Genomic DNA, 21270 nt, shown 5'->3' on the forward strand with positions numbered 1-21270 from the left:
GACCCACGCCATCCGACGCCTCTTGGATATCTCCTCAGCCTGCTCTCCGTAATTTCTTTTCCACCTGGGAAACTGGAAAAAACGTGGACTGCCTTCTATCCTTGTCCCATTCCGTCGATGCGACCTACTATGGCAGCCTATCACGCAACACGATCTTCCCATTTTGGAGAAATAATGCCGCGCTCAAAAACGTGAATCATGGATAGTTGCTCACAAGCAAGACCTGGCCAGGAAAATGGCGTTTCAATCCCACGATGCAACAGCGTGACGTCAACTGCGAAGGACCGAATGACCGAATGGATAGTTTGGATTCGACTTGACTAATAATAATAATAATAATAATAATAATAATAATAATAATAATAATAATAATAATAATAATAAATTTTTCTATCTATCTATCTATCTATCTATCTATCTATCTATCTATCTATCTATCTATCTATCTATCCCGAAGCCTCGGTCCCGCCAAGTGATTCACGCGGCGAACCGAACCAATCGGCTGTTTCGTTGACGAACGTCCCAGCAGTGAGCGAAACGTCGCGACCCACGTGACCAAACCACGCCTCGGCACAGCGGTTCGATACGTTCGCTTCACGAGCTACCGTGGTGTCAGAGGACCATCACTACCAGCACTCACTCAACTGGATCAAACGGAGACGTTACCGGACAGCCCCGAAGACGCGCACGAGTTACCGTTCGGCTCCGTGGCGGACCCCAAGCGTCTTTCCCAACTTGAAGCCGGTCGGTTCGTCGGTCGGTGCTGGACTACATCGGTGTAATCTGTTGGTCAAACTGAGTTAACACTGTTGCTTCGAGTTGTAGCATTGGTAACGTTAGCAAGCAACGTTCAGCATCCCAGTTCGGGCTAGGCGAGCGCAGTGTTTACGATCCCGTTTCTCCAGCTTGTCCGATTATCGACACGACGTCAGGTGTCCGGGCTCTCACCGAAGATGGGTGACATAAACCCATCGACATCGCACGCATTTCAGTCGGAGGTGAGTGTTTTGTGTAACTGTTTCACCGGGAATAGTTTGCAGTCGAGGCTAGCGATGCTAACAAACGTCAACTCGCCGCACGGTGTAGCAACTGCTGATCGGTTAGCATTAGCTCGATGTTGACATAACGTTACCTTGTGGTGCAAAAAGCGAACAACTTGCACTCGCTAAACACATGAACTAGCCTTCACTAAATCTGTCAGCTTTCCCAAAGAAAACTTGTCATTGTGCGTGGGAATGCGTGAATAAGGGTACTTCGATTGTCAAATGGTAGAGCTAGCGGGCTAGCTCTACCATTCTTTGGCTGAAAAGAAAACATTCCTTCATCATTGCGAAGCATGCTAACATCAACTCCAGCTATTCACATCTTTGCCCTTAATTGTCACTTAGCAGCTTTTACAAGTCCGAATGCAATGGTCTGTTCGTTGAGTTATTGCTTGACTTGGTTTTAATATCAGCCACTGAAACTCCAACGGTCACTGCCCCCCTCTTTAGCATTAGCTTGTCACTTGTTTTGCTGCTAGCCCACTCGGCTAACGTTAATGATTTTTATTGGCTTCATCGGTGGGGGTGGGTCGAATTGTTCACTTTTCGGTGTCGACAGAAATGTATCTTTGCATTTGATTTAGTTTTTGTCCTGTTGTAGACAACAACTTATTTCATTTCTACTTTTGATCATCGTATGGCATCGAGCCAGCTGTGAGTGTGTAGCTATGTTGGTAAATGTCATCGCCATGTCGGGATGTGCAGCTTTGCTGCGGCTAATCTACCTGCGATCTCACTCTTATTCCAGGGCTTCAGTCCTCCGTATAGAAGGAAGAGGACAGTCGAGGATTTTAACAAATTTTGCACTTTTGTTTTGGCCTACGCCGGTTACATCCCGTACCCTCAAGAGGTGAGTGAAGCAGGCGGCAGAGCCTCTGCCTTCATCTTCACATGGTCAGCTGCACTGATGGTTGTGTCTGTGTCAAGTATCCACAAAAGCTGAATTCTGTCTGGGAAACGGCTTGAAATGATTAAATGCTCTCCTAGGACAATGTATCCATTTAAATAATTGGTAATTGCAGGGTAATGCAGCACTATTGTTTTCTTTATATGGTTTTAAGGGTTCATTATAGTAATATTTGAGGAATCTGCTCTAGGCACACTTGTTGTAATCAATCTTCTTGCTTCATAAATGACAGTTATTAGTTGAGAGAAAAACATTTATAATATCTTTATATAAATCTGTAAGAGGCAATGTATTGAATGTGGATTTACTAATTTGCCTCATCGATGAATTTGTTCAGGATCTGTCTGAGTATCTGTTCAAGGAATTGATAAGAATATTGATGGGATTTCTAATCAATCTGATTATTTATCGAGTCTTGATCAGGGCCTAACTTTCCTCATTTGCATGGGAGTGAGCACATACTATGTCATACTGTCAGTGAAAATAAATGTTTTATCAATAGCTGTTATCTAAATTTTATGTGTTGAAAACTGCAAATATTTATTTATTCCATCATTATTTTGTAATTTCACCTGGTTAGCAACATTACAGACAACTATTATAAAAGAACAGCATTCACACAGCGTTTTCTGCACCAAATCAGGCTGTTTGATCGACCATTAAAGCAAAAGTCACACCTGAAATGAAGTTGAAGATTAATTTCTCTACTGGTTGTAAAGCAGACGGTGTCAGGATTGGCCCAGAGCAGTAAAAAGACAACATAATAATCTGTAATCAAGCACAATTCTGAATGCTTTCACAATTGTTTCAGAGTAAAGACTTACAGGCATGAAGTGAGAAAAGTTCAAATTTAGAAAGCAGCTCCTTGGTCCTCCTCAGTAAACTTTGCTGCCTGGGCATTCTTTCGTTCTAAATGAAGTCAATCATTGACTGAAATCTTTAAATGAAACTTCAGCACATTTCAGGTATAGAGAGGCGCAATGCTCCATCGCTGTCTGAAGTGGATCTACATTCAGTACGGGATCATTGCTGAGACAAACAGTGAAGTGAACTGTGTCTTTGTCTTTAGACCCCTGCAAGCTGAACACACTTCTTGAAATAAAATGCTTCATTGAGAACTGAAGTGTCTAGAGTTATAAAGACTCACACTTTTTTTTGTTTGTTTTTCAGTCATTTCCCTTTTTTTTAAGCAAATGCTGATATAAAAGAAGTTCAGCAGGTAAACTTACACCAAAAAAAAAAATGTGTTGAGGAGGATTCTAGGTCTGTCATCAGAAAACTGAGCTGTTCTTTACATGATCACCTGCATAATCTGATAACTGGAGAATTTTGATCACATGTAGTCGGGCTCAGTGCTGGCAGCATTTTGTGAGTGAAAGTTGGATTAAACAGCAGGTGGCAGAGATGTTCCACTAAAGGTACCGACGCCTCTGGAAGCTTCATAGAGAAAGTGCTGTGAAGCTCCTCAGCAGCAACAATCACAGATCATCTCTTGAAAATACTTTGTATTTTGTTTGATTTTTTGGAAGATGAGAAGTGTTTTTCCTCAGTTCATTTGTAATGTGATCATCAGTTGGCCTTTTTTTGGAGAGCGAACAGTCCCACACTGTTACTCTGTGAAGTTGATCTGCACTCACTGACCCTTTTGTCTCTGCTCATTGTGGTAGGACTCTCCACTGCGCAGCAGCTCCAGCCCTCCCAACAGCACAGGCAGCACCGCTGACAGTGACGGCTGGACCCCCGGACACCCGACCTCCTGCCCCCAGCGCCCGCCGAAGGTCCCCCAGGACCGGAGCAGGAAACGCCCACTGCCGGGACCCACGCTGTCCGGTCACGTCAAGAAAGAAGTGAGAACAGCTCCCACCGCACCATTGTTTTTACGTCCGATCGATTCAAATCAAAGCAAACGCCATTTCCCTCCTCTGTTACAGCACACAATCGCCACTCTGCACCCCGATGATCGCAGGAAAGCTGACAAACCGAAGAAGAAGAAAAGGAGAAAGGAGAGAGAGCACGACAGTGGCGGCGGTGGCGGCGTGGAGAGCGGGCTCCAGCAGAGCCACCCGGCCACCCCGGAGACGCCGTGCCCCCTCCCCTTCGGCAGCAGGGCCATCAAAGAGGAGCCTGAGGACGACATCAGCATTCCCCTGCACCCCCAGTGCCTGCCCAGTCCCTCCCCCTGCAAGGAGGAGCCCAAGGAGGAGCGTCGCACCTGGGACGGCCGGGACCTGGAGGAGGGGGTGGTGAAGGTGCAGAAGGTGGAGGGCTTTTCAGGGAACCGGACGGTGTTCCGCCAGGGCAAGCAGGTGGTGTTCAGAGACGAAGACGGCTCCGGGGAGGACGAGGACATCATGGTCGATTCAGGTAAGGTGGAAATGCGGGAAGGATGACATTTAGAGTTAGATTTCATTCACCACCCAACCCCGTGCTGCAGACACGGTGTGGGCTCCGGCTCCGGCTCGGTCTGTTTTCCAACATGTTGAAAGTTTTCTCACTCTCTATTGAAAACTGATATTTTCGGTTCAGTCCCCCGAAGCTGCCGATAAGGATCCATTCTCTCTGTGCTGCTTAGCAACAGTCTTGTTCGAGGCCACTGTGCTTTAATTCCTGTGGAAAAAGTGCTTCAGAGTTGAATCAGTTGTTTCAAATTAAAAGCCTTATGAATGGATTTTATCTACTTTGAATATTGTTTGATCTTGTCTTGGTAATTTGTAACACTTTGCAATCTTTCTGAATGATTTTGTCAACTTCTTAAAATTAAGTAAATGATGAGTTAAACATGTTTTATATATAAAAGTGATCAATATAAAGAGGTGTTTTTAAAGTAAGATTAAACATGCTTGTGTATATCTGTTAAATCACATTTAAATTCACTAAAATGAGAGGTAGATGAAGTTGCTCTGTAACAATATCGGTTATTAATTTCAATAACAAATGAGTTTTTCTCCCTTTCTTGTTGCCAGACGACGACTCGTGGGACCTGGTCACGTGTTTCTGCATGAAGCCCTTCGCAGGCCGCGCCATGATCGAATGTAACCGCTGCAACACCTGGATCCACCTGTCCTGCGCCAAGATCCGCAAGAGCCACGTGCCAGAGACATATGTGTGCCAGAGCTGCCGAGACACGCACGGGCCCCCGGACGCCCGCCGCTCCCACCGCTCTCGTATGGGCCCACGCAAACATCTGCTGGACTAAAAAAAAAAAAAAAAAAAAACGCCCCCTTCTGCCTTACCCTGAACTCTGCTCCTGCCGCCCCCTCCACCCACTCCCAGGACTCACCCTCTCCTCAGATTCAGGTCTCGCACCCCTCAGTGTCTGTGCTTCACGGTCAGCCATGAACTAGTTTTTCTACAAAAAAGAAAAAAAAAAAGTAAGAGAAAACACTTTGATGGACCTCTCCCGAGCCCTTATTCCAGCCAACGAACAGTCTGAGTGCTATTTTCGATTTCCTACGGTTTGTTTCTGCTTCCTACAGACTCTGTGCGTAAGGCAATCACTGAATGGATGTCCGTCTGTAGATGACTTCCAGCAGAGCAGCAAACCGCTACTGTTGGGACTTGGCGTCTCATGAACACTGGAAACGTTTGAACTGCCATACAGAGAGTGTGTCCTCATAACTGCCACCCACCGGTGCATGCTGGGAAAAATTTGTAGAAAAGACGGTTTGCACTTTCTCTCTTTTTTTTTTCCTTTCTTTTTTTTTTTGTTTTTTAATGTTTAAATTCATGTGACCTCTGCGTCATCGTGACAGATATGTCTTTCTGATTCAACTGGATTGGATTTCTGTATTATTGTTACATAATTAACAGTATAAAAGCAGAAAACAAGTTAAGCCTTGTGTTAATTGCTTCAGACGGTGCTATAGTATTATACCGAGGTGTAATCACATAGAACAGAGATGTACGGTAAGAAACTAGAGTCTGCTTCATCTGTGGGTTGGTCTGTTTTGTTATTTAAGACATTGTGACAGAGTATCATTGATGCTCTTAAGTCTGTACAACTAAAACCAAGCACTTGCTCTCCCCTCTTCTACTTCATGAGCTGTCTTCCAGCCTCAGCTGTCCATTCAAATGAAGATTTTTTTACTCCGCCATACGCAGAGCGATCGCGCTCTGCTTCATTTCGAATTTACAACAGTGTTCTTATCCCACGTTTCCTGATGAATTGTTCTCGGACGGTTTTAAGAAGCCAGATAATCAACAAAGAGTGTTTTCAGCCGAGGCGTTTCCTCTCGCCAGAACGTTGGCTGCGGTTTCATGGCTGGGTTCAGCAGTGCTTTTATTCAGGAGTGTTTTCTGTTTTTCAAACCTCTCCGTTAGCTGTTTTTAACGCTCACGACAAAGACAACAGAGACAAATCTATTTATATAAGGGAAGTTCTGTGGCCGTCCTGTTGAAGTATCAACAGAAAAAATAACGACTGGAATGTGTTGATTTTTTTCTTTTCTTTTCTTTTTCTCCGAGAGTCCAGTTGAATTTATGCATGTGAGTGTGTTTTGTTTGCAGAAGGGTGTCGGCGATGCATGTGCTGCTATGAGTTGTTCCAACTAAGATCTGTGGCTGTAGGTCTTCTGTTAAATGGAGAAATGGATACCTGCAGGGCACCATGGGCGGGGTCGGTTTGTTTTGTTCGTCTCTGAAGGGTCGGATCACAGGGAGAGCTCTCGGCCCATCTATCACCTCTCACTGACGTTTTCACTGCAGTGTTCAGTTCCACATGAAGCAGATTTATTGGGAAATGTTTTTTTTTTTTTTTTTTTAAAGTACATATTTCCCCTCAAAAGTTGCTCCAGTTTGGATGAAAGACTTTTTAAGCTTTGTTCTTCATGTGCCATCTGCTGCTGGGCTTATCTGTGTAGACTACAGGTTGTTTCACATTATATAAAAGCCATACTGTGGAGAGACGTTTGAGACGCAAGGCCTCGGATCGCGGTCCAGGATGGTGTTTTTACGATGCAGAATCAAAGACTTGATGAGAGATCAACCCATACACGCACTGAATGTTTTGGTTTGGAAACAACACGAGACTTTAAGGCAGTTGGGCTCATGTGTACGCTCTCACCTCCTGGTATCGACAGATGTTGGTTGACTGTTCGGTACCCAGCAATCACCAAGGTTGTGATGTTTTTGTTTTTTTTTAAGACGTTTCGAGACCTAAAGTCATTTGTTTCTCAGGACGTGCATGTCTTGGAGAGAACGCGGAGACATCTTCAGGCACAAATTCTTAACATTAGTCTGCGTCTTAAAGACATTAGTGTAATTAATGTTAACAATGCTCATTGTGATACAGCTCGTTTATTCTGATCCCGGGTTGTCCTATCCCCTTACTGAGAAAGCGTTGTCTGTACTGTGGTGCAAACTGTTTCTGTGAAACTATTGTAAACTATTGTAAATAAAGAGTTACCATTTTAGCCTGTTGCATTTGTGCATTCATTACATGTCCATTCTTCATGGAGAACAGGTTAAAGGTGCCTTAAAAACAGGGATTGTGCACCAAGTACTTAAAAACTCATTTTTACTAGACTCGGGTTGCATCAGGAAAGGCATGAAGTGTAAAATTAGTTTCAAACACCAAAAGAGAGAAGCTGAGGTACACTATTCACTTTGGTAGTTGGCTGGATTTTACAATCTGTGCTTTTTTTTTTATCTTTTTTTTACCGGTACTCTTAATATAAAGTTCATGACAGCTTCTCCTGATGTGTCTGCTCCACTTGGACGATACGGATCTCCCATCCCTCCACATCAAAGCAGCGTTTCATTGGGCTGATCTGGTGCTTGTGAAGGCGATTTCAGTTGTGAACCCTGCTGATAAATGGGATGTTGTCTTCCTGCAAGGACTCATTAGACGACTTGTGCACAAGAAATGGTCAGCAGCAATACTCACTTACCCGGCTGGGTTTCTATGGTGCTCAATATGTAAAGAGAGACTAAAGAAGATATTGTATTCTGTCACATCATTATATCCCCAGCAGCAGCCTAATGGGTGAATATATATTTGTTGTTAAGACCTCTTTCTCACACCACCTTCTGAATGAACGCTCTATTGAACGGGCCAATCATTTTTTTGCTGCCTGTTATGGTTCAATTTTGTCCAGCTTTGTGCAAACTCACACTTCTAAACTCAGAAACGTGGCATCTGGTGTGGTGTTTTCCTTCTTTAACTCATCTGCTTTGATGCCTTTTGTTCCACTGTGGACTAAATCTATCACCCCTATAGTGGTTAATGCTTCCTAACTAGTCCATAGAAAACCAATTAACAGCAAAGTGCAGCGACTTGAGAACAGTCTAAAGTAGCTGTTATCAAACACATCCCAGCATACAGACCAATGCTACACTGTGTAACTCTGGCAGGCTGTGCCAGGAGAATGAGTGAAATTAACACAGGCACTGCTCATCACCAGGTCAAAAGCATCCATACAACGAAGCATGGCGGTGGCAGCATCATGCTGTGGGGATGCTTTGTCAGCCACATGAACTGGGAGACTAGTCAGCAAGATATATAGAAGGAGCAATGAATGCACCAATGCACAGACACATCCTGGATGAGACCTGCTCCAGAGCGCCGCTGACCTGAGACTGGGGTGACGGTTCATCTTTCAGCAGGACGACGACCTGAAAAGACACAGCTAAGATATCAGAGGGGCTTCGGCACGGCTCAGTGAACGTCACTGAGCCCAGCCAGAGCCGACCGAACATCTCTGGAGAGATCTGACCATGGCTGTGCACCAACGCTCCCCATTCAGCCTGATGGAGGCTGAGCGGCGCTGCAAGGAGAGATGAGTCAAACCGCCCAGAGACGACCTGAGGCAGAAACTGCTGCCAAAGGTGGTGTATCAACAAAATACTGAGCGACGGCTGTGGAGACCTCTGTGCACGTGACTTCTTACTTTGTAGTTTTTCATAAATTTGCAAAAGGTTTCAAGCTTTATCCATGTTGTCATGATGTGGTACTGTAACCACTGTGGCCTGTGCTTTAGTGACACAACTCCACTTAAAAGTGTAACGCAATGAGTTTGGTTTAAAAAGAGCACTGATGGAGCTCTGCTTGAGTAATCTTGAAATCAAAGGTCCACACTTTTCTTTTTTTTCCATGTTTGCATGTTTATTGTTTTTACAGGGCAGGACAAAGGCTCCTCAGTCACACACAACATTCACACGATAATGAGTCACATTTGAATGATGGGTTGAAAGAGGACAACAGGGAGCAGTTCCTCTGCTGGCCTCATGGTGGCACTAAAGCAGAGCGGATCGAGGGATCTGTCTAAACACTGAAAATAACTAATAAAACGGACAGACAGACATAAATACATTTAGTGCAATATGGCTGCCGCAGACTTGCAGACTCCTTCCAATTTTAAGACCTAAGTATCTCCATCTAAGTGAATTTCATTTTAAAGTCCTTTGCATCTTCTGGCCATGCAGAGTAATCACAGTAATAAAGAAAGTCTGAAATTGAAAGACACAGTTTGAAGTTGCTGGGTTTAGTTGAGTGAAAGTGTATCGCTACAGTCCGAGGCTTCAGCACCACTTTGATGAGGACTACTGTACATTTTTGTGCAAAATATTACTTTCATAAACAATATAAATTCAGTTTGTAGCCTATATTAGTTGTTATAATAGTGTTTAAACTTTTCTCCCCTCAACAAATTAGGGTATAACTAATTCAGTTTTTACAGTTACAGCATCAGTCTCTCGCTCTCTCTCTCTCATTACAACTACTGGCACAGGGAATATATTAGAGTAATGAGTTCAAACTAAAAAGTGGGAGCTGTTCTATGCAGTTGATATGATAAAACTTTGAAACCTTTTCATCAGCAGTCAGCTGTATCAAAAGACATCGCCACTGTTGATCTCACCGTTCTGATGAGACAACGGCGTGAATAAACGTCTCAAAGACTGTATGAGCTTGTTTCAGCTCCTCAAAATGTAAATCAACCGCATTTTAAATCAACATGTTTGGGAATTTCTATTAGTAGAATCAGGTGGATAGAGAACGGTACTGAATGGAAATATGTGAAACAGGACAGTCAATTTACATGGCATTTCAATGCAATAATTCAGTGCTAAATTCGCCGGAATCCATTATTTCCGTGTGATTTCCACATGAAGGCTTTCTCAAAACAAACATGCGGGTCATATTCCAATCTCAAGGTTGGTGGTTCGATCTCCATCTTGCCCTGATGATATGTCAAGGTGCCACTGGGCAGGACAGCGAGCCCCAAATTGCACCCAGTGGATGCGGAGCACCTTGGACGGCAGCTGTAACCATCCATGTGTGAGAGTGAATGAATGAATGTGGGTTGATCTGTTTTTTTTGTTTTTTTTTTCCACAGGCCAAGATGAGAAAGGTCGTATGTGGATTAAGCTCACTGTGTGAGTCTGAGTGCATTTACATCAGGGTTTTCTTGTGATCCAACTCGATCCAGTCATCTAAAATTGGTCTAAATGGAGATAATAAATAATGTGAATGATTAAGAATACTGGATGTAGTTTGTCTCAAAGCTGCTTAAACAGCAAAACTTGAACTTGAGGTGCTTGAGGAGAAGTGCTGGCTTGTGCCTTCACCCCCTAAACCACAAAAATAATCATTCATATCATTTTTTTTCCCCCAAAATGTTTTAAATCTATACCAATACTCACTGTTGTCACTGGCTCTGAGCCAGATCCATGTCAGCAGAGCACAAGCCATAACCTTCACAGCATTAAAAATCAGTTTAAAAAAAACTCTGTTTTGACTCGAACTGCGCAGACATAATCAATAAGCACTGACGCAAATCAAATCTAAGTTGAATTTCTGCCTTCGGATTGTGGCCCAGGATGAGATATTAAAAATCTATACGGGCAATTCAAGACAATTTCTCCTTGGTTGTTTCTCTGCTATCAAAGTGCAACCTGCGCCTCCCCCCACCCCTTCACAGATGTAAAGTTTTGAGCACCGGTTCACAAAATCTGACTGGTGCTGCACTGAGCAGCAGACACAACGTAACCTACATTATTAAAACGGATAATAAATGAAAATAGGACAATTTAACAAGCAAAACCAAAACACGAGCTCAGCCATTTCTCAATCCCGGCTCGCCTCGGCGTTGCTGAGACGTGGCTCCGCATAATATTATTGCGATGGCTCTGCGGTACACTTATTAGAGTCAGAACTAACTGAGTGACACACATACGGGGGTAAAGTTAGAGATCTTTTAGATGTCGAGAAAGAAGTTTCAGTGTAATTCTGCACTTTTAGCTCATTAGTTGGGAAAAATAAAAAAACATCGTAACACCTGCACTGATAATCAGTCCCGTGCATGTATGAGAGTGTGCTCTGTGCCCATGTCTGATCCCCTCCAGCAGCCTGATATCTGAGCGGCTCTGTCAGGTGTAGCCGACCAAGGACACAAAGGGTAACACCTTGTAGAAACTCAGAGCTGACTCCGGGATTCTGCCAGACCCCGGGAAATGCCCTACAGGAAAGGAAGGAGTGGAGGAACTTGATAAACAGATTCACTAATACCATGACAGAAGAGGGCCAGAGGAGAGGAACAAGCTTTTTCTTTTTTCCTTTTTTTTTTCTTTTTTGATGAGTTCACTCCATCCTGGGGTCCTCCTGCTCACACAACGTCTCTTTTATCTGCATTTGCCTTCTGGTGCTCCAACAGCAGCGAGCATCTAGGACTCCGACTCAATTCTGTGAGCTGACAAGACAAAAAAAAAAAGAAAAGAAAAAAAAAATTACACATACACAGTTTGAACATGGAGGCAAGCACATGCTGAGAGCTTTAGTAATGCGGTAATTAGCGTGCGGCGACACGGCTCGTGGGGAAACCGGCTGCATACTAACATTGTTTGGGTATCCGTAGCGGCTCCAAGTCTGCAGAGATGACTTGATGCATGACACCTCTGAACTGGTACAGTAATTTTAGACTCTTCTCCTCTCCTACGCAGGGGTCGTAGAAGCCCGGCAACCCCGCCTGCACACAGGGAAATTAATCAAGTGTGTGAGTGTGTGTGCGTGTGTGTATGCACTCAGAATGTGCAGATGCTCGAGAGCAAGCTATCATCTAAGTAGACACACCTTAGAGGCCTCTGTGAGGATGAGTTTGGAGTCTTTGACCAGGCACTGCAGAGGCACAGTCACGTCGATGACCTTGGCTTTTTCCTGCCTCTGGCTGGTGTCTGACACAAACTTTCCGTACCAGGCATTCAGGATGATCAGACCTGGAGTGTAATAAACAGCGTGTTGGGTGTTTTCAAGTGAGGGGAAGATCATAAATTGGCTGTAGCCTCTAAACTGTTTCTTTGTCATCATTTAACCTTGTGTTTTTGAATCTCGCTGGTGTAGGACACGGCTCATAGAGCCCACAGTGTGCCTGCTGAGCGACTGGCTCCCCCTCTCTCCTTGCACACAGCGATGAGCAAAATAGTTGAGTAGAGGTCATCACACTCAGAATGTGATAATGGGACACTTCAACAAAATGGAATCGTTTTTGTTTTTTGTTTTTTTTAAGTGCAAAAAAAATCCAAATCTGTTATAATTTGAACGCCATCTTCACCGATTTCCTTCAGCTTGTAAAAAATATGTTGACACTCTTGTCTATTGTCTAGTATCATGCCTTTTCTGTCAGAACCAGCAATAACGTACGCAGCAAGTTCATCACGGAGATGCAGTCAAACACTATTAATTCAAAGATTCTCTTTGGATTTTGGCAGGAAAACTCAGGAAACCAACACGTGCACAAGGTGACCATTCAAACTCCAGAAATAATCTCACTGTGAGGCAAATGTAGCCACTACACTCCTCTGTAGCCTAATATGCACCCAAATATACAATCATTTACATGAAAATCAATCTGCAAGGTGTTACAAAAACACTTTCTCTGTAATAACATCAAACATTCACAGGCGATTACAGTAATTTTTTCCAAAAAACTAGAAAAAAATTTAAATGCAGCACTCAGTTAATCAGTTAATTGCTGCTCCTTCAAAGAAACGCCAACTTGTGTGTGTCATATTTAAAAAGATGTTATTATTCCATCATTGTGAATTTTTTTTTTTTTAAGATGATTAAAAACTGGCACTGCTGAATGAATCAAAAGACACTGAGAAACATCAGAGCTTATCCACATATCTTCTTCCCCTGTTTTACTGGGTTTTACTTAAATATGTACAAGTGTCGATTCAGTATCACGTTGTAAAATAAAAGCATGGCAGTAAAATTATATATTGGGAAGTGAAGGAAAATTGACACTTGTTTGGTTTTGTCCTGCAATAAAATTCAAAATCTTTTAACACATTTCCAGAAACTGAACATCAAAATCTTAATATACTCTTCACAAAGGAGTCCAAACAGAATGACTGAGCCCGAAACTCTTCCTAGAAACATGTAAACACTCTCAAATGAAGGCATAAAAGCAAGTTGGAGACTGTTTTTGACTGTAATCACTACTGCATGTTAGAGTTCCAGTTTCCAGCCGTTCTGTCTCTGAGCCTGAACCCCCTGACACTCCGCAAGCCACCAACTCCTACACTGCACAGACTCTCACATCAAGTAGCCACGTTTGGTTAAACGCCAGACTTCCTAATGATTTTCACGTTGTAAGATATGGCTGTTAATGACTGTTGGGATCTATAGGAAATAAAAAGCAGAGCTCTCTTCATGCTAGTAATCTCAATATTCAAACTGCTGTAACTGTATTAGTTTATTACTAATGCATTTTTAAATATAATTAGTATTAATAACAATAACAATTAATTCAGTTTAAAAAAATAAATCTCAGGGAAGGGCATCTCCTTGATTCCAGGATTTTATTTCTGCATTTTCACTTCTGCCATTCTCTCTGGCAACCTGTGAGGCCATCATCCTGCTTTTTTCAGCAGAGCATCAGAAGCCGCTGTGCACTCGTTCAGGAAAAAAAAACTTAATAAACAATTTTAATCAGTGCGAGTCTGCACTGTTGTAGTTCATATACAAACTGACAGGAGACGGTAGAAGCCATCGCTATATTTTGTAGAGTGGCCAAATTTTAACTTTCACGGAGTTTGGACTGCTTAAAAACTGAAGCTTTAGATTTTTACCCTGGTGCAATGTGTGTGTGTGTGTGTGTGTGTCCTCACCCATCTTGGATTCTTCTGCTTCTATGATTCTCCTCACAGACTCCTGCATCAGCAGAACCTACAGAGGAGCCAAGGGAGAGAGGAGGAGGAGGAGGAGGAAGAGGAGGAGGACGAGGAGGACAGAGGATGGTGGAGAGATTTTCTGACAGGATTCACTCATGAGTTCATAACGAGAAGAGCTGAACTCAGACACAATGATCAATTATCCCTCGCACGCGCACACACTCACACACACACACACACACACACACACACACACACACACACACACACACACACACACACACACAATGAGTGTTTCCCGCGCGTGAATACTCACAGCAGACTCTGCCTCCTGCTTCTTCTTGGCAATGTCTGTGGCGGAGCTTTTCCTCTGCAGCTCCAGCTCTCTGACAAACACAAAGCAGACATCTATGATCACCCACTGGGACTCACTGTGGAGACTCTCTCTGATGACAGCGCGAGCGTGGAAGAAGCCCCTCTAGTATTAATGACACCCATAACTGAAGAGACGGCGCTTTGGGGTGCGGCGCTGCCTTCATCTGATTAATAAAGTTCTGTCATCCAACTATTTCTTAAACTCACACATATTAAGTAGATGACAAGTAAAAAAAAAAAAAAAAAAAAAAAAGATTATTGAGAGTGAATGGAAAAGAAGACTCAGTCCGAATAACAGCGACTTTTCTTCATGACTTCAGAATGGAGTTTTCTGCAACGAGGACGGAGAAAGAGATGCTCACTGCTCCTTCTGTGCTTGTGTGTACGGGATGATGATGAGTCTGTGCACAGCCATGTAGACCAGCAGGGGTCCGGCAGTGGCGTAGAAGACAGCGCTGGGCAGCAGCTGATCAGTCAGGTGGACTGGGAACAGGTACGTCTGACTCGCACGTGCCAGCCTGCAGGAAAAAAAAAAAAAGCACACCGAGGATTACATTAGATTAGGCAGAGAGAAGAGCGCGCACATGACAGCGAGATCGTATTTTGCGCAGGGGCCGGTACTTGATCTTGAGCGTGACTCCCTGAGGGACGCCGATGCTGACAGTGGCTGACAGGACACTGTGTCGGCTGATCTTCCGCTCTGCTCCATATTCCACCACAGTGCCAAACCAGCCCGTCCTGTACCGAGAGGAGCACGAGCAGACACGACAGACTAAAGTAAGCAGCAAAAAACTTAAGATGCAGTCAAAATAAAACCTCCAAATAAAACAAAAATTCATGACAGGGACGTGTTGTAATGGAGATATACATATTTGAAGACATTTAATTTCATGCTGCGGTTTTTATATTTTAGTTTACATCAGCGGTGTGAATTTGTGACTTGGTTTGAATTGCAATACCCCCAAATCGTGCTTCCCTGTTCAAACAGGAGCAGAGGCCGATCACCAGGTCAGGACGCGGCGGTCGTGTGACAAAGTCAGGCCATGAGGAAAAAATGCACTTTGATTTGGAAACCATTATTACATAATGAAGCATTAAATACTAAAAACAATTATAGTCATTTCCCATTGTTGTTTATTTTATTCTAGAATAATGAACTACATGGTTGTTGAAGAAATGGGTGTATTGTTAAAGTTATGTTGCACATTTGCCCAGTAGGCGGGGCTTGACAGGGTTTTTTAATGTTCCTCATAAATGTGAGTCAGGGAGTGCGTGCCACTTTTGCTCCAAGGCTGAACGGAAAGCAGTCAGAACATCATTGTTCTGGTGGCGACTACACCTGCTGTGTTGTATTGTCTGAGTAGGCGAAAGCACAAACACACAATTTTTAGTGCTGCTAATGTGACTTCAAAAAACGTTTAGGTCCCTCATGTTTTATTCATTTATATGTTCAGATTTTTTTTGTATATATTTCAGGGTTAGGGTTAGAACTAACTTTTGAACTGTAAATATTTCATACTTGACTGAGCCTTTGACTTTGGTCTGGTCTTCATCCTGGAACTTGTACTGGTAGCTCATCATCAGGTAGGAGTGAGGCACGCCCAGCTGAAAAAGAGGGTTTGGAAAGCCATGAAAATCATGATAAGAAACATGTACTGAATGAAACATACTCACCACACAGCGTGCGCGCTGTGTTACCTGCAGAGCCAGGGTGAAGTGGCTGCTCTTGGTGTCCCGCACCAGGCTGGTCGTCATGGCGCTGTTGGGTCCCCACCTCCACTGCAGGTACCCCATGGTGTTCTGATCCAGGTGGCGCGCCGTCATCAGGGAGCAGCTCGGCCTCAGGCCTCGAGGAGAGAACTGCAAGCCGCACTGAGCTGTCAAGAAGCTGCACAGACGGGAGTTGTGGAGGGAAAACAGAATCTTGTTTACAGGTCGAGACACAAAATATTCAGCGAGTCTATACAAAATGAATGCGGTCTTACCACCGCTGCGTGAGATTGCGAAACACCTTAAACCCTATGAGAGGTCCCAGTATGTCTCCTGCGCCAAACTCCACCTGCGGAGATGAATCAAACACACAGAGATAGAGGAGACTGCAGAAGGTCAAACACAGAAAACTTAGATTATCAGCCTGCATCTTTAACACAGCCTCCGCTGCCTGTGTGTGTGTGTGTCTGCACATCTCACCTCTCCCCAGCCCTTGGCTGACATGACTTTGCGTATGGTCATGTTGATGTTGCCCCCTCCGTTCCCATTGTGTGTAGATAGTGACCCAGACAGCACCGCCGTGTCAGTGTTTGTCAGAGGGGCCTGAAGACAGATAGGGAGACGGTATCGCGGAATACCAAAGGAACGCCGGCTCAGGTTAGCACGTGGGTGGACAGCAAATGCTGAGCAAATGTGTTTTTCTGTACCTCTATAGACTGAGAAATATGCATCTTGTTGATTTCAATATGTGGAAAGCCTCCCCCTGGCATCTCTTCAAAGTCCTCATCATAGCGGTCGAACAGGTCCGTTGCATCCACACCGACGCTGATGGTGCCCTGAATAAAGTGGAAGTGAGATGAGGGGAGGGAAAAAAAAAAAAAAAAAAAAAAAAAAAAAAAAAGCGAGATTGACAGAATTAATTTAGAAAAAAGGAAAAGGGTGAGTCACATAATGAAATCAAAGTAAAAAGCATCCACAGTCAAAGCAGAGCTCTGCTACCCTGCGTGCTTAATAACATCTGCCTAAAACTGGCAGCGTGAACGAGAAGAAACAGAGAAAGTAACTGATAGAGGATTAACACGTGGTGGTGGGGGTGGGGGGTGAGTGAGTGAACCTTGGGGTTCGTTCTCTGCTGCAGCCGTCTCTCCTCTCGCTCTCTCTGGAGCCGCTCGTACTCCTCTCGAATTTCCGCCGGTGTCCGCTTCCTCTCCACTATCTGCACAGTTTGTCGAGATAAAGAGGAGTGAGACGGCGATGAAGACGTACAGCAAATTCACTTTAATAAAAGACAAGCGGAGCAAGTGACTCGGTAAGAAGAAATACCTCCCAGCCTTCCACCTCCAGCCCCTTCTTTCCAAAGATATCATAGATGGCTCTGGAGTGAGCATCACTCAGCACTGAAGGGAAGTAAAGGAACGGACGTCAGAGCAGGTGGATATATTGTGTTGGGGAGGGTTCCATCAGGTATTGGAGGTAACAAAATACAAACACTCAAATCAATGTAAGTTAAGTGGTATTGCTTAATACTTGCAGGGCTGCATGATATCAGGTGCACAAACAACACGCAATATTCTTCTTGAGTATAACAATATGATTTGCATCAAGACTGATACATTAAAGTATATGATGTTAATGACTTTGTGCTTGTTTTTTTTCCTTTTGGTTTGATTTAAGAAACAAGGAGTTTCTTAAAAAAACAAGCAGTTTGTGAAGTTTGTTGTTTTTGATCCTCATTGCTTGATTTTTTGCACTTTCATGCTTCTCACGTTTGCATGGCGGCCACCAAGTGTGAAATAATTAGGGCTGTCGATCAACTGAATTTTGTAGTGAATCGTGCATTTTTTATGAATTGATTTAATTAATTAAACTTTATGCCCCGTGTTTAAAATTCTGTCATTTTGAATTTGCAGAGTGTGAATGCACAGTTCATAAAAACACAATTTATCAATCTTTATTTGTAATTTATCACAGCTCAGTCAGTCTTTCATATGTATGTTGTGCATGTTGATATCTTGAGTCTGAGAAATTTACAATATTTTGTGCAGCACTAACATAATACTTTCATTGCAAGTTTCATTACTTGTCTTTTTGTTCATACTAAAACTCACACAATTATTTGTTGTTACTGAATAGGCCAACAATTTGAAACAAGACTGAAACCATTTGATCTGCATCTTTACAGCTAAAAAGTTTTATTCTTTTCAAAGAAAGAAAAATATTTCTTTATGTGTACTACCGGTTTTTGTATAGACAAGAAAATACCAAACACAAACATTCATTTGTCTGAGAAATGCTCTTTTAATGTAAATATTTGCAGGTGTGTCTCACAATGCAGTTAAATGTTGGTAAAAAGTAACAGATTTTTAAAATAACATAACTTTTACTTGTGATTGCATACAATACAAGTAATGTAATATGACTGTTTAAGTTTCATGCCATAAAACTCCAGCCTTGCTACCTGGCATCAGCTGTACAATTGGCTGAAGCAGAATTTAAAGGCCATCTCAACAATCCCTCTCTTAAATCATTGGTCTGAGTCCATTTATGAGCAAAGTGCCTTTTTTGCGTTCAGATCAGCTCCTGATGATTCTGACCGCCTCTGGAGAAATAGTCTCCATCATTAGCTGAACAGATTATGTTGTGTATTCCAGTTTTGTCAAGAGTGTGTGTGTTAGGTCATTTCAATAATGCAAAATCCCAAGATTGTTTTTTTTTTTTTTTTTTGAAATCTGTATTCTATAGTTGGGTCAGTTTTTTCTTAAGCGGCTTCAAGTTCAACAAAATGATTTAAATCTCTGCGCATTGTTAGAAATTCAGTTTCATCTCTTTGTCTGTTTCACCTTGCTCTTGTTTTATTTATGCATTTTATTGATTTTCTATATTTCCTAAAGCTATTGTCCTTCAGATTTAATTAGTTACTTAAGACGATCACTCCTAGTATCCCTTTTAGAAAATACTTTGTTTTCTTTTCAGTGTTACAATTTTTTTTTTCTTAGCTTGTTTTGTCAGCTTGTCAAATATCCGTAAAAACACCGACTTTCACTAACCTCAACAGAGGTGCTCCACAAATACAGCTTAAAATTGATTTATTGACACTGTCCTCACCCTCATAAGCCTGGTGGACCTGGTTGAAGAGCTGTTCGGCTTGTCTTTTCAGCTCAGGGTCTCGATGTTTGTCGGGATGGTAGAGCATACACAGCCTCCGATACGACACCTTCAACTCCTCTAATGTGGCCTGTGAGAGGAGGGAACAGCTGTTTACTCTGGACAGGGCTGTGAATCATAATGATGATCCTAAATCCTGATTCAACTGCTGGACACAGGGTAACACAGGTGATTTCTTCTTTTAGGGAAGCATTCTTGTATCAGATTGAAAATATCCCCAGTTCATCCTTTCTCAGTATGCATTATTGTTCTCTCTGGGTGTTTCTCTTCCCAAAGAGTAAAAACATGCATTTGAATTAGATTGTTCACTCTAAATGGACTTGTAGGTACATATGAGTTTTAGTACCCACAGTAAGCAAAAGTCCACAGTAGAACATTCACTTCTAAGAGCTGACACTGCTATCAAAGCTCCTTGATTCAAATTTAAGAGTAGATATCTACTTTGACCACGCTGTGCAGCCTGGTGCTTCAGATCAAATCTGATGCTGTCAAGTGATGCTCCGGGTCACAGCTGTGGTCTCCGGAGATTCAGGAGGATGCATATCGATGCAGAGACATTAGACCTGCATGAGTGCGGACACATTCGCGTGCAGCGTGTCTGCTTGGTCCTGCATTCCTCAGAAAGCATCCTTCTGGTCTCCATCCAGATCCATGATGGAGCAGACACAGAGGAGCGTTATCCAACCGGAGGACGCTGCATCCGCCGCACGCCTCGCACTCAATGACAGTCTGCCTCCAAGGTCATGGCACGAGCTCTGCTACCGCCGGACGTGTGTGTGAAACACAGAAACAGCCGTACCTCTTTCCTGACGTTGAGCAGAGAGTAATAGTCCTGGTTATTAAACTCGAAATCATCTTCCAAGGAAGCCGCCATGTTTGCGTTTGGCCCGGTTCGGTCCCGCCCACCTCTTCAGTGTTCTGGAAGCTGATTGGTCCGCTGCAGGAGCGCTCGAGCCGCCCGTTCTGTTGCCCTCTACCGGCTGACACCTGACACGCACGCACGCACGCACGCACGCACGCAAACTGCAGAGTACAATTCTCACTTTATTTGAATAGTCAACACTGCGTATTAATAATCATGCACAAGATGCTTTTGTGAGCAGGTGTGAATCCAGCTTCCCAAAAGAGATCGAGTGAAAGCCATTCAGGTTATTTATATTTTTATTTCAATATCTGGACAGTGACTCTTGCATCATATTAGTGAGAATGCCCCATGTTTAAATTGGGGAGCCGATCTGTGAGGAGTATGCGTGTCATTCCTATGTGTGCGTAAAGATGTTCTCCTCCAAAGTCTAAGGGCATGCATGTGAAGTCTAACTTGTGATAGTTGGCATGGCTGTGTGTAATCTTGCAACCGTTTTAAAAATACAAGGACATCTATCTATTTTACCACATCTATCATACTGCCGTTCAAATGAGGAATCTTGAATCAAGGTCTCTTAGTCAGGGTTACAATCTTTTATTTTCTCCACGGTGAAGCACACACTGCACACACTATCGCACAAAGACATCCTGCTTTTCTATTCCAAACTACAAGAACCAGACCTTAATAGATGGAGCTTTTTCCTTCACCACACCTGAACTCCATCAGTGATCAATAAGAGGATTTCTCTCATTGTCCTCCTAAAAACTCATCTGTTCATAACAACTTCATGATCTTGCTTGTTCCAGTACACTTTCTTTTAATATGTTTCTGTTTTTCATGTTGGACACCCAGGAGATACAGAACATTTAAGTTGCAGTGACTCTTGTCCACTGTTTTATTAATAATTCCAATTTTATTCAGCAAGGTGAACAGAATGAAAAAGAGAAGCAGTGTTTGTCTCCAAACAAAATCAGAGGAGTTTGTTTTGGTGCAATCCATCTAAAACTGATCTGATGAACTTTGCCAAAAACATTGAGGCTTTTAGCTTTAGTTACAATAACGTGACTTCTACTGTAGTTTTTGTGGCTCACATCCTC

The 21270-nt window shown here is 43.1% G+C and overlaps 2 protein-coding genes across 3 annotated transcripts; one reads left to right on the forward strand and one right to left on the reverse strand.

The window, feature by feature from the left end:
* The first annotated feature begins 580 nt into the window (after window positions 1-580).
* phf13 (PHD finger protein 13) lies at window positions 581-7361 on the forward strand. The gene is made up of 5 exons (XM_030091851.1): window positions 581-998; window positions 1792-1893; window positions 3618-3797; window positions 3882-4314; window positions 4914-7361. Exons 1-5 carry the CDS (start codon window positions 954-956, stop codon window positions 5144-5146), a joined length of 993 nt encoding a protein of 330 aa, XP_029947711.1. The 5' UTR covers window positions 581-953; the 3' UTR covers window positions 5147-7361.
* On the reverse strand, window positions 5558-20205 carry dnajc11b (DnaJ (Hsp40) homolog, subfamily C, member 11b). Of its 2 annotated transcripts, XR_003931488.1 has the most exons (17): window positions 20108-20205; window positions 19249-19378; window positions 17467-17540; window positions 17258-17359; window positions 16851-16979; window positions 16624-16746; window positions 16419-16492; window positions 16132-16321; window positions 15953-16038; window positions 15055-15171; window positions 14796-14951; window positions 14375-14444; window positions 14056-14113; window positions 12017-12159; window positions 11783-11912; window positions 9494-11636; window positions 5558-5568 (listed from the first exon to the last, which is right to left on the reverse strand). XR_003931488.1 is itself a non-coding variant. In XM_030091850.1 (16 exons), exons 1-16 carry the CDS (start codon window positions 20180-20182, stop codon window positions 11611-11613), a joined length of 1683 nt encoding a protein of 560 aa, XP_029947710.1. In that variant the 5' UTR covers window positions 20183-20205; the 3' UTR covers window positions 9345-11610. The 2 variants fall into 2 exon arrangements, 1 of the variants encoding a protein (XP_029947710.1); XM_030091850.1 differs by lacking the exon at window positions 5558-5568 and having other exon boundaries at window positions 9345-11636.
* Window positions 20206-21270: the final 1065 nt, after the last annotated feature.

Source organism: Salarias fasciatus, chromosome 5, assembly GCF_902148845.1.
Source record: "Salarias fasciatus chromosome 5, fSalaFa1.1, whole genome shotgun sequence".
In the NCBI taxonomy this organism is placed as follows: Eukaryota; Metazoa; Chordata; class Actinopteri; order Blenniiformes; family Blenniidae; genus Salarias; species Salarias fasciatus.

Coding starts and splice junctions, on each gene's coding strand:
- phf13 (XM_030091851.1), top strand. CDS start 954: ATGGGTGACATAAACCCATCGACATCGCACGCATTTCAGTCGGAG. Junction 999..1,791: donor CGCACGCATTTCAGTCGGAG/GTGAGTGTTTTG, acceptor CTCTTATTCCAG/GGCTTCAGTCCTCCGTATAG. Junction 3,798..3,881: donor CCGGTCACGTCAAGAAAGAA/GTGAGAACAGCT, acceptor CCTCTGTTACAG/CACACAATCGCCACTCTGCA.
- dnajc11b (XM_030091850.1), bottom strand. CDS start 20,182: ATGGCGGCTTCCTTGGAAGATGATTTCGAGTTTAATAACCAGGACTAT. Junction 14,114..14,374: donor AGCAGGAGGCAGAGTCTGCT/GTGAGTATTCAC, acceptor GCTCCTCTGTAG/GTTCTGCTGATGCAGGAGTC. Junction 11,913..12,016: donor TCCTCACAGAGGCCTCTAAG/GTGTGTCTACTT, acceptor CCCTGTGTGCAG/GCGGGGTTGCCGGGCTTCTA.